This window comes from Kogia breviceps, chromosome 14 (assembly GCF_026419965.1).
Source record: "Kogia breviceps isolate mKogBre1 chromosome 14, mKogBre1 haplotype 1, whole genome shotgun sequence".
Lineage (NCBI taxonomy): Eukaryota > Metazoa > Chordata > Mammalia > Artiodactyla > Physeteridae > Kogia > Kogia breviceps.
In genome coordinates, this window is record NC_081323.1 from 11710647 (window position 1) to 11723216 (window position 12570).

General features: G+C 51.5%; 1 protein-coding gene across 2 annotated transcripts in view; it reads left to right on the forward strand.

The window, feature by feature from the left end:
- Positions 1 to 318: 318 nt before the first annotated feature.
- The window catches only part of KCNB1 (potassium voltage-gated channel subfamily B member 1), a 107861-nt gene continuing 95609 nt past the window's right edge, over positions 319 to 12570 (forward strand). The window contains exons 1-2 of one of the 2 annotated variants that reach the window (XM_059036036.2): positions 319 to 383; positions 1562 to 2295. In XM_059036036.2, the coding sequence (XP_058892019.1) occupies positions 1729 to 2295 (567 nt within the window). In that variant the 5' untranslated portion in view covers positions 319 to 383; positions 1562 to 1728. Of the gene's footprint in view, positions 384 to 917; positions 1024 to 1561; positions 2296 to 12570 lie in introns of those variants that run through there. The other variant, XM_067012050.1, reaches the window with a different exon arrangement.

Genomic DNA, 12570 nt, shown 5'->3' on the forward strand with positions numbered 1-12570 from the left:
CCCGCCTCGGTGCCCGACTCTGGGCGCTCTCAAGTGCGGGACAGAATCGCAGCGAGCGCGGAGCCGAAGCTCAGCCCCGACTTGTTGATCTCGCCCAAGCAGCCGCCACCGCTGCCGCGGGAGCAGGAGAGAGAGGAGGAGGAGGAGGAGGTGGAGCAGGAGGCGCCGCCCGATCCCAGTCTTGCCCCCAGCGCCAGTCCGCGCCCCCAGCCTCGGAGAGCGCGCTCCGGCCCCGCAGCGCCTGCTGCTCCGGCGCGTCGCCTGCCCGTCCGGCGTAGGCCGGGCCCAGCCCGGCCCCGGGTCCGCCGCTGCCCGCGGGCGGGGGCGCCCGGGCGACCGCGGCGATGCGCGGTCCCTGGCCCCGGGAGGCGGCCACCCTGGGGGTGAGTGTTGGGGCGCGCGGCGGGGGCGCAGGGGGACACAAGAGGGGGGGCTCGCCTGCCGCGGTTCGGCCTGTTGGTCCACCCAGGCTCCGCGGCTTCAGGCTGGGGGCTGGGGTGGGTGAAGGGCCGGGGCCCGGGGAGGTGCGCGATCCGCATTCTGGGGTGAGGGGTTAGGGCGTGAGCTTCACATGCCTGGGGGCTCAGAGGAGCTCCTGAAATCACCAGTGCGCGGAGGGAGGAGGGCTCGTTTTGAAAAGGCCAGAAAATTCAGCTCACTTCCCCGCCTCCCACCTCCCCCACCCCTTCCCTTCCAAGCCCCGGGAAAGGCGCAGAACCCGGAGTTATAAAAAGCCACCGCAGGAGAAGAGCGAGGAGGAGGAGGAGGAGGATAAGGAGGAGGGGGCGGGGAAGGAGCGAGGGGAGGACGAACCAGGTGGATCCCCAGGACTCTGTTCCCCCCTTCTGTCGTGGGGCAGGGGGCGCAGAGGGAGGGGCGGGACCCCGCGCAGAGCTTGGCTTTGCGTCTTCAGGGTTCACCTCGTTGCCGGAGAGACCTCAAGAGATGCTCCCGTGGCTTGGGGAGAGGGGTCGCTTCAGGACAGCGGGGCTTCATGACCACCCCGTCTGTTGTGACCGACAGGTGGGCACCTGAAACCCTCCGGAATTCCTCCCAATCTTTAAAGGTTTAGAAAAAGCAATCCTGCTGCCACCCCCAAGCCCTCAAATCCTAATTATCTCGGAGCGGGGGAAGGAAAAGATGAGAAGTTTTTTTAAAAAAAGTTTTCTCATGCAGCTCCCCTCTTCTCCCCATTGCGGGGCCAGGTCGGTGACTGGACGGGGAGACCTAGGGAGAAGCGAGTTTCAGCACTCGAAGGGGCGGACAGCGCCCCAGGCGGCCGGGTCGGGTCCCGGCAGCAGAAGCCGGGGGTAGGGCCTCCTGGGCCCCCGGGGCGCCTCTTGGGGACCCTCTCCCCGCCCCGAAGGGCGGCCCCTCCCTCCAGCCACCGGGTGGGGCGGGCTTCAGCACCGGCGCGAAGGACAGCGCCCAGCCTTTCTGCGGGGCCTGAGCGGCTTAAGCGCCGGGAAGGTCAAGGCCGGCTGGGGCCCGGGTGGAGAGGTGGGGAGGGGCCGTGCACAGCTCCCTGTTTGCTGACCTGCGTCTGCTTTCTGCCTCGCAGCCGTCGGGATGGAGGTGAGAAGACGGCCGTGACGCGCGCCCGCGCGGCCCCCTGCGCCCCCAGCAGCCTACAGCGCTCCCTGCCCCCCTCCCCCGCGGCGGCTGGCCTTGCCCTCCAGTGACAGCGGCCTGGGGGGGGCAGGGGGGGCGGGGGCGGCCGGACCAGCGATGCCGGCGGGCATGACGAAGCATGGCTCCCGCTCCACCAGCTCGCTGCCACCTGAGCCCATGGAGATCGTGCGCAGCAAGGCGTGCTCGAGGCGCGTCCGCCTCAACGTCGGTGGGCTGGCGCACGAGGTGCTCTGGCGCACCCTGGACCGCCTGCCCCGCACGCGGCTGGGCAAGCTGCGCGACTGCAACACGCACGACTCGCTGCTGGAGGTGTGCGATGACTACAGCCTCGACGACAATGAGTACTTCTTCGACCGCCACCCGGGCGCCTTCACCTCCATCCTCAACTTCTACCGCACCGGACGGCTGCACATGATGGAGGAGATGTGCGCGCTCAGCTTCAGCCAAGAGCTCGACTACTGGGGCATCGACGAAATCTACCTGGAGTCCTGCTGCCAGGCCCGCTACCACCAAAAGAAGGAGCAGATGAACGAGGAGCTCAAGCGCGAGGCAGAAACCCTACGGGAGCGGGAGGGTGAGGAGTTTGATAACACGTGCTGCGCGGAGAAGAGGAAAAAGCTCTGGGACTTACTGGAGAAGCCCAATTCCTCTGTGGCCGCCAAGGTGAGTGTGAAATCTGGGGGCTGCTGGGCTGGGGCATTCTGCCTGTGTCCCCAGATCGAGGACCACGGCTGGGGGACTCTGGCTTAGTTCCCAAATGTGAAGACCAGAAAAGAGGAAGGGCTATATGGCTGAGATCTCAGAGGTGAGGCCACCAACCCCTTCAGATTGTCCCTTTGTGGCACTGGCCACCTCATCCTTTTATCATTCAATAATTTATACCCCGACTTTGTTGGAGAAAAGGATTTACAGAGACTTATGAAAACCCACAGCAAGGGAATGGACACTGCAAATTAAAAGGGCACAGAGAGACAGTAAAGCTTTGGGATGGAGTAGAGTTGAGTTTGGTCTATGCTACATAATGCTCCCTTGTGGAGGCCCAGACCAGGGCTGGAGGGGGTTCACCCTGCAATTTTAATACTTATCCCTATATTTATAACCTCATTTTGCCCCAAGAAGGGAATGAAGGCAGCTTACAGACATACGTGGAGGACATAGAGATGCTGTCAGGCGCTTTTAACATAAGTGAGAGAAACGAGGCAAAGGGACGCGGGGGGCTGGGTGTGTGCGTGCATGACGCATGCAGCTGGCTGTGGATGCTTGTGGGCGAGGGGTCACCCCTGGTTTGGTCTTTCTTAATTTGGTGAGTTGATTCCAAGAATGGTTTGATGCAGCTTCTAAAGATGCTTTGGCTGTCGGAAGAGGATGTAAATTTCAAAATAGGAGAGGAAAAAAATGAGGCAATGTGAAAAATAAAGCAGGAGAAAGAGGCAGGAATGGGTTCAATCACACTGGGTAGGCCAGGGAGTCCTGTGTGCTCTCAGGTAAAAAAGCAGAGTCTGTAAGGAACTAAGAAAGGATTGGGGTGGGGGCCAGGCCAGGCCAGGAGGTCATTTGTTGATGAGCAACTTCTCTGGGTCAGGTTGGGACTCGGGGATGCCTCAGAGAGGTGGGGGCCTGTCTTCACATGGCCAATGTGCTGGGATTTGGGAGTAAATGACAACACAGTGTGTGCAATGCTATAAAAGAGGCCATGCGGGACCCAGGGGGAGCCCAGAAAACAAGAGGTGTTGATGTCAAAATCCAGGAAAACCAAGTTGGGAAAGATGTGTTGAACATAACTCATTCTCTGAGTACAGGGCCAAAAAAGGGGGGGGCAGGTAAATGTATTCATGGCGAAAGGAGAAAAAGAGGAAGTCTGCATACCAGCCATGATGTATTAGCTATAGGGCTGCCTCCTGTCCAGCCTGGCCTCTCATGATGGGTGCTCCCTCGGTCAACTGCCCCCCACTAAAGGCCCACCTACAGGGCTGGGTCTGGAGCGGGTTTTGTGGGGTCCTTTCTCCAGATCTGTCTGCCCAAGGAGAGGCCTTTGCGAGTGAATGTAGGACTGAGTGGCTAGTTGGAGGGTGAAGAGAGGCCCAAAGGTTTTTTTCTCTTTTCCATGTCGACTCTAAAGAGGACAGAGAGATTCCTAGGCCTGTTTCCTCTTCTGTGGGCTGCCTCTGGCCATAATCCTGCCCCAGGTTTCATGTCCAAAAAGCCTCTCTCTGAAGACATAGTCACTCACCCTTAACCGGCTTAGGATCAACAGACTTATTTTGCTATTTCCAGGCCTGACGGGTTCTTCCCCTCCACACCTGGTTTAGACCCAGATATGACTCTCCCTCCTTCCTGCCCTGTCCCTAAGTCAAGAGAGTGAGGGGCAGAGGAGGGGAGGGTCACCTCCCCAGAAGAAGCAGGCAAAAGGCTGTGTTTGGGTTGGTGCCGGACAGCTAGGCAAGTAGCTCAGGCTTGCAAAAGGTGCTGTTTGGGAATCAACAGCTTCATCTCTCCCTCGGGTTAATCCGCTCACAGGGACGAATTTCATGACCTCTCTGTGATCCTAGGCTGGGGCTGCCGGCTAGTCCTAGCAGATGGATGACGGCCTAGGATATTCTGCAGCCAAGGCTGAAATGGTGAGGCAGGCAGGCTCATTGGCCCTCAGTATAGAAATCCTGCCATCGATCACATATCTACTGTGTATGAAGTATATAACAACACAGTTAGCCTTATACCAATTCTCTACTATTATCCCACCTTTCACAAAGAGGGAAGATCAGAGAGGTTAAGTAACTCACCTAAGGACGTGTGACGGGCAAACAGGAGTAGCCAGAAATTCAAACTCAAGTGTGATTTTGAAGGCACTGTTCTTTCCATAGTGATTAAGTCCCATAGTCTCCTCCACAGTCTCCCTGCTTCCACCTTTGCCCCCTGCAATCCATTCCCCATTCAGCCTCTGCAGTCTCCCTGCTTCCACCTTTGCCCCCTGCAGTGCATTCCCCATTCGGCAGCCAGAACGAGCTTTCCTAAATGTATATTGGATCACATTACTCATCTGCTCGAAATGCTCCAGAGAGATTTCCCATCGCACTCAGAATAAAGTCCAAACGCTTCACCATGAATCCAGCTTCATGACCTCTCTGAGCTCATCTCCTCTTTCCTCTGTTCACTCAGTTGCAGCCCCACTGGCCTCCTTGCTGTTCCCTAAACAGGTCAGGCTTTATCCTAACTCAGGAGCTTTTCACTTGCTCTTCCTGATGCCTAGAATTCTCTTCCCCATATTGTCCCATGGCTGGCCGCTCCTCCTCATTCCTCATAGGAGCTGGTCCCTGCTCAAATGTCTCCTCCTCTGAGAGACCTTTCCTGACCCCTGTTTAAAACAGCCTCCCTCCCCTTACACTCTGTCACATCTTGCAGTGTCTTTCCTGCATAGGGTTTAAGCACCATCTGAAATTATACTTGCTTCCTTGTGTTCCTCCGTTTCTCCCGCACAAGAGTATGAGTGTCAAGAGTGGCATTCACTGCCCTGTTTCCAGCACCCAGCGTGGTGCCGGGCACAGAGGGTGACCAGATGACTACACGTGGTATGAATGAATGGAGCAGGTGATCAGTCAGTCACTGTGTCTCAGGGCCTGGGAATCTGTCGTTCCTTCCTCCCAGCCCACCTGCAGCCCAGTTCTCTGTGCCTCTGGCCTCCTTCAATCATTTGTTTTTTGCCCTCCCCACCCCCATCCAGCCCCCCAACTTGGATGCTTTGCTTGTCAGAAGAGCAAGGCCTGTAGAAATTTCTCAGAGGTCACAGAATAAGAAGTCAAGTGGAGGATCATTGCTGGGTGATTGTGAGATACAGAAATGACCGTACCTCATATATTTAAGAGCAAGGACAGACTTGGGTTCCAAGCCCATGTTCACCCCCTCCCCAGTTTCTGGCCTTAGGCAAGTTCTTCACCTCTCCAAGCTCTAGCCTCCCACCAGCTAGCCTCCTAAAGTATAGAAAAAAGGCCCACCTTTCAGGGTCATCATGAAATCGTGTTTGTCAAAATTTAGCACGGTGCCTAACCCACAGTACATAGGGCTTATTGTTATAAATAATAGGGAGCAGAGTCCTTTTTCTATGGCTGGGTGGGCTGAGTTGCAGCAAGCCCTTTCCTTCTGATAGCAGGACTGGAAGGCTAAGCTGCCACTGTTAATAATTGATGGATGTTCTGGCAACACAGAGACAAACCAAATCACAGGCCCTCGCCTTCCCCGTCAGGGGAGTGAAAATCAAAATCCATTAGGCAAAAGGCAGTGTGGTTGATTCTTGTTTGGAAGCTGGGGTCAGCTTCATCAGAGTGACATGATTGCAGTGCTGGGCCACCACGGAGTTTCTGCTTTCTGGGAAAACTACAGGCTTTTCTCAGTAGGAGAGACAGGGAACTAATTTGCCAGGCCAGGAGTGTCTGTGGTCCCTGGAAAAGTCTCAGGGTTGAAGCCTGAGATAATTTCCAGAGTAGCTGCTGCTTGTTGTGCCAGGAACTGATTAGCGATACTTTATATGCACTAGCTCATTGAAATCCCTTCAGCAATTCAATCAAGATAGTCTGCCAGTTTGGGCTACAAGTCACAGATAGAGACCTGGAAGTGGCTTCTGTAAGGAGGAAGATGCATCTTCTCACTTAACGGGAAGTTCCAAGTAGCTGGTTTTGTGTTAATGGTTCCATGATGCCATTAGGATTCTAGATTCTTCTGCTCCTCCAACTCTTGCAGGTGGCTTGGTCCTCAGGCTGGATGCCTCATCTCACAAAATGGCTACCTAGTTCCAGCCTTCAAATGTAGACACATGACATGTGACCAGTGAAGAAGAGCGTGCCCTCTTATGTGCCACTTTTTTTTTTTTCTGCAAGGCCAACCTTTCCCAGCAGACCCCTGGCAGACTTCTTGTTAGATCCCGTTGGCCGGCATCAGGTCACATGCCCATGCTCTGTCTGCACGGAAGCCTGGAAAAGCGTGTCTGGCATTTTCAGATGAGGGAGGGAATGGATTGGATGAGTGGTATTAATATTCTTTTATAAAGGGGAAATGGAAGCTCTGGGAGGGGCAGTCACTTGCCAGAGCTCACACAGCTAAGTGTTCAGTCAATATTTGTTGAAGGAATGAAAATGGCAGAGCAAGGGTTTGAACCCAGGTTAGTCTGGTTCCCAAACCTGTGCTTCTTCAATCTAGAATCTTGAGCAGCTCATTCAAGCTCTCTGAGCTTCAGTGAGCTCATTTGCCAAATGGTGATGGTATAAGTGCCCACCTCTTAGGACTGTTTTGATGATTCAATGAGATTTCAGATGGTGAATGTAATTTGCAAATGGGGAAAGTACTTTATACATATGAATTATTATTAATATATTCCAGTGTGAGAGTATTCTTTATTTAGAGACTTTGGTCAGTACTTTGCCCACCACAGAATTAAAAATCAACTCTGGGGACTTCCCTGGTGGTCCAAGTGGATAAGACTCTGTGCTCCCAATGCAAGGGGCCTGGTTTCAATCCCCGGTTGGGAAACTAGATCTTGCATGCATGCCTCAACTAAGAGTTCCCATGCCACAACTAATACCCGGTGCAGGCAAAATAAATAAGTAAATAATACATAAATAAATATTTTTTTAAAGCGCCTCCCCCCCCCTCCCCGCCCCACAAAAAAAGATTCAGCTCTGGAGTCCAACAGATGTGGTTCATTTCTACATTGATTACCAGGAATATGACCTTGGGTAAGTTCCTTTCCTCCTCTGAGTGTTAGTTTCCTCCTCTAGAAAATGGGAATTATAATGGAGCCCGCCTCTTAGGGCCATTAGGAGATAATCTGCATAAAGAGCTTAACCCAGTGTCCGGCATGTAATAAATGTTCTATATGTGACAACAGTGATGATTAGTATTATCACCGAATTCCTCTCTTCTAGCTACTCCCCTGGTTGGCAACATCCCCTATTACAGTGTTGTTGATGGTAGGATCACCTCCTGCCCCCTTGGGATTTCATGCCTTTAGTGTGATGATGCTTCTGCTTCCTTGACTTGATCCAGGAGGGATTCATGTTTTATCATCAAGACAAATGAGGGAAACGAACTCAGAATCCATGGGGCCCCTGCAGTGCTATGAATCGTTTGGCTGAGGCTCTTGCTGGCCCGGGTCAGTCATCCTGGATGTTTGTATTAGGCTGGCCAAAAGTTCGCTCAGGTTTTTGTTATGGAAACCCCGAACGAACTTTTTGGCCAGCCCAATATGCCAGAGATACAGAATCCCGGCTGTGGGGTCACACAGACCTCGGTTTGATTCCCAGCCCTGACATTTCCTAGCTCTGGACTTTGGACAATTCATTTCATTTCTCCTGGCTTCCATTTCCTAATCTGTAAATAAGGATGGTAATAAAAGCTACCTCCCAGGGTTGCCTGGAAGATTAAGTATGATCGTGCATAGAAAGCACTGAAGCCACACTTCATAAATCCAGTATCCCGATTTGATAAGGGGAAACACAGAGGATGCTTCAAGGACTTGCCTGGGTCACACAAGTTGGGGAAAGATCAGGGGCCATTTTCAGGCCTTTCTGCCCCTACCCCGCCCCCACCCCATTACCCTCACCGAGGTTCAGGGCTATTTCCATTCCTCTAGGATGCTTGACCAGGATCATACCTGGACAGCTGGTCTCCCAGGGGTTTTGAAAGGCTACAAAAAGCTAGAGATTGTGAAAATGTTTAAGAAGGCCAAGTGCTGGCCAAATGAGCAGTTTGGCCAAAGCTTAATTAACTGAAAGAGAACAAGCACGCATTAAGCACCAACTCCATACCCAGCACTATGTGTACTTCCTATACTTGATAGTGTCGTGGTTGGGAGCCCTGATTTTAGGGTCGCCCAAGTTCAACCTGTCGTGGATGGGACCAAGTTCAAAATTTGACTCCCCTGTTACTCACCATCTGACATGTGACAAAGTACTGCTCCTCCTTGTGCCCCGGTTCCTTCAATCATAAAATGGGGGCAATAGCAGGGGCTGCCTCATTGAATCGCCACCAGAATTAAATGAATTAATGCATGCAAAGCATTTCAAATAGGGTTTGACACGTAGAAAGCCCTCAGTAACTGTTAGTGGGTGTTTTGTTTTGTTTTGTTTTTAATTGTCGTTTCATCGAACCCTCCGGACTCTCCTGCCAGATAAATAAGATCCTTTTCAAAAATTCATTATTCTTATAAAAAGAGACATGCTCAGTATAAGGTGAGGTTACATAACTTTGCTCAACGTCACATAGGCAATTGGAGCAGAACCCAATCCTGATGGGGAAGATATGGTCAGTGTCCCACCCATATCCTTTTAGCTCTTACCTTTTCAGTGCCACAAGCCCAACTCCCAGCTGCCAGCGCCTGCAGTTCTTTGCCTAGAAGCTTCCTCTGGCCTGTGGAGTCCAGTAAAGAGAGGGAGTTAAGGCCCTGCCTGGAGGGAGCAGCCCTCAACTGATGACCGATGGGGAAGGTATATAATACTTCAGCTCCCTCCCCCTGGATGGGGATATAACTCAAGAGGTTCATGGTCCACAGCTGGCCCCAGAGTTCCTCGCAGAATTCAGCCCCAGGTGCCCACAGTGGTTCCTTGCTTGACAGTACTCTGTTTGGCCTCTTTCCCTTCCCTGTCTCATGTCTCCTCTCCCCTACCAGTGTTTTCTAGGATCACTTCCTACATAAGCCACTTTACTCAGATCTTTATCTTAGGATCTGCTTCTAGGGATGCAACAAAAGACCTGTGGGAAACCTCAGACTCCTATCCGTGATCATCTTGCCAGAAAAAATGCCAGGGCTGGTTGGGCTCAGTCAGCCTCCTTTCCAGCTCCTGGAGAAAATAAAAACAATGGCAGCCGCAGCTACCACGGTGCCTGAGGCGGTGCAAGGAGCATTAAATGCACTGTGGTATCCGATTCCCATGTCACCTCATGAGGGAGGGATAATTATCCTCATCTTACAGCTGTGGAAACTGAGGCCCCGAGAGGTGAAGTGGCGGGCTCAGGGTCACGCAGCGAATGGGAGGACTGCGAGCCCTTGATCTGGCCTCCGTGCCACATGAATGACCTTCAGGAAGTGAGAAAAGAGCTCCAGGTTGCCTCTTCACCTTGCAGAACTGAAGTGCTGCGGAGGTGAGAGGCCTTCAGCGTCTCCCTCCTAGCTTGGGAGTGTTCCTGGCTCCTGCTGCATTATGACCTTGACCCCAAAGACTATGGGATGGGGCTATTGGAGACACAGGGTTAGCATTAAGCATTATTTTAATAGGTAATTTAAATATTAAGATAAGGCCTTACCTTCTCCCTGACGTGCGATATTCTTGATTTTGGTGTCTCTGGTTGAGGTGGGCTCGACTGGATAGGGGCAGGGACAGAGGCACACCCCTGCCCCCAGATTGGAGGCGGGTGGGGCGGGAGCCGGAATTCACATGTTCGCATCCAGAGCACCAATTCTCCTTTAAAATTTCCCTGAGGACATAAATAGCAAATAAGACGTAATGTTACCACGTGAGACATATACCTGCGGGCACGGGTGTGGCCTGGGTTCCAATTCCACCCCCACTGCTTCCTGGCAGTATAAGCCCACAAGTCACCTCACCCGTGCTGGGGATGGGAATGATAAATAGGGCACACTTCACAGAGCAGCGCGCTCATCACTGTCTGAACATGTGGGTCACCTGAGCTTCGACATACCTGGACCCCACAACTGAAACAATCTCTGGGTGATTTCTTTTTTATTTGTGGTAAAATATACATAACATGAAGTTTACCATCGTAACCATGTTTAAGTGGATGGTTCAGTAGTGTCAAGTATATTCACATTGTGGTGCAACCAATCTCCAGAACTTTTTATTTTGCAAAATTGAAACTCTGTACCTGGGAAGCAGTAACTCCATTCCCTCCCCTCAGCCCCTGGCATCCACTCTTCTACTTTCGGTCTTTATGAATTTGACTACCCTCGGTCCAGTATTTGTCTTGTCATGACTGGCTTATTTCACTTAGTGTAACATCCTCAAGGGTCCCCCTTGTTGTTGCATGTGTCAGAATTTACTTCCTTTTTAAGGCTGAATAAGAATACATTTCGTGTATGTACCACATTTTATTTTTCCGTTCACCTATCAATGGACACTTGGGTTGCTTCCACCTTTCGGCTATTTTGTGAATAATACCGCTAGGAACGTGGCTGTACAAATATCTCTTCGAGACCCTGCTTTCAGTTCTTTGGGGTGTATATCCGGCAGTGGAATTGCTGGATTATGTGGTAATTCTATTTTTAATTTTTTGAGGAATCTCCATACTGTCTTTCATGGCAGCTGCACCATTTTACCTTCCCACCAACAGTGCACAAGGGTTCCAGTTTCTCCACATCCTCACCAACACTTGTTATTTCCTGCGTGGTTTTGGTTTGGTTTTGTTTATCGTAGCCGTCTTAACGGATATGAGGTGGTGTCTCGTTGTGATTTCGACTCGCATTTCCCTAATGATTAGTGACGTTGAATACCTTTTCGTATGCTTGTTGGCCATGTGCGTATCTTCTTTGGAGAAATATCTATTTAAGTAAGTTGCCCATCTTCTAATTGGGTTGTTAATTTTTTATTCTTGAGTTGGAGCAGTTTCTTTATATACTCGGTATATCAGCCCCTCATCAGATATATGATCTACGGATATGTTTTCCCGTTTGGTAGGTTGCCTTTGTACTCTGTTGACTGTGTCCTTTGAGGCACAGAAGTTTTAAATTTTGATGAAGTCCAACTTGTCTATCTTTTCTTTTGTTGCCTGTGCTTTTGGTGTCAGATCCAAGAAGTCATTGCCAAATCCAATGTCATGAAGTGTTTTCCCCACGATTTCTTCCAAGAGTTTTATACTTTCAGGCCTTGCATTTAGGCCTTTGAGCTTTGTTTACAAACTTTGGGACTCTCATTACTATCACTAACACATTTCTAGAAATCTGACTCTCATCTGCTTCTGCCATGCTCTGGGTGCGGGACATCTCTGGCTTTTCAACCTCAGCGCTGTTGACATTTGGGGAGGGATAATTCTCTGTTGTAGGGGGCTGTCCTGTGCATTATAAGATGTTTAGCAGCATCCCTGGCCTCCACCCGCTAGGTGTTGCATGAAGAGTGGGCATTAGAGAAATAAAAGATGAGCAGCAGCCAAGAGGATGTTGCAGCACTGCAGTCAAGAGAAGATGGCGGGGGACTCCCTGGTGGGCCAGTGGTTAGGACTCGGCACTCTCACTGCCAGGTCCCGGGTTTGATCCCTGGTTGGGGAACTGAGATCCCCCAAGGCACATGGCGCAACCAAAAAAAAAAAAAAAAAAAACAGAGAGAGAGAAAAGATGGCAGCTTGGAAGAGAGAAGTCAATGAAAGGTGGCTGGATTCGGGATACATGTGGGATGTGGGGGCAGTTCCTGGGCAACCACAAAACTTCAGCCTCCACCAGCAGCCACAGATGCCCAGTCCATATGATGGGTCTTAGGCCCTGGCCATTTTCTAGCTGTGAGTCCTTGAGCCAAGTGGCTCAGTTTCCCCATCAGGAAAATGGGCCCAATCACAGCCCTTACCTTATAAAGAGGTGGTGAGGACTCGATGATGTAATATAGTAAATAACAATAAACAAATAACACCCACAAGCTCAATAGCAGCTGTTATTATTAGGATTGGTTGTATCCATTTATTCAACAAGATTTATTGAGCACCTACTGTGTGCTGAGCACTGTCCTAGGTGTTGGGGACACAGCACGGAGAACAAAACAAAGATTCCAGCCCTCATGGCACTGAGATTCCAGTGAATAGAGAGATTAAGACCATTCAAAAAAGAAACAGGGCTTCCCTGGTGGCGCAGTGGTTGAGAATCCGCCTGCCGATGCAGGAGACACGGGTTCGTGCCCTGGTCCGGGAAGATCCCACATGCCGCGGAGCAACTAAGCCCGTGAGCCATGGCCG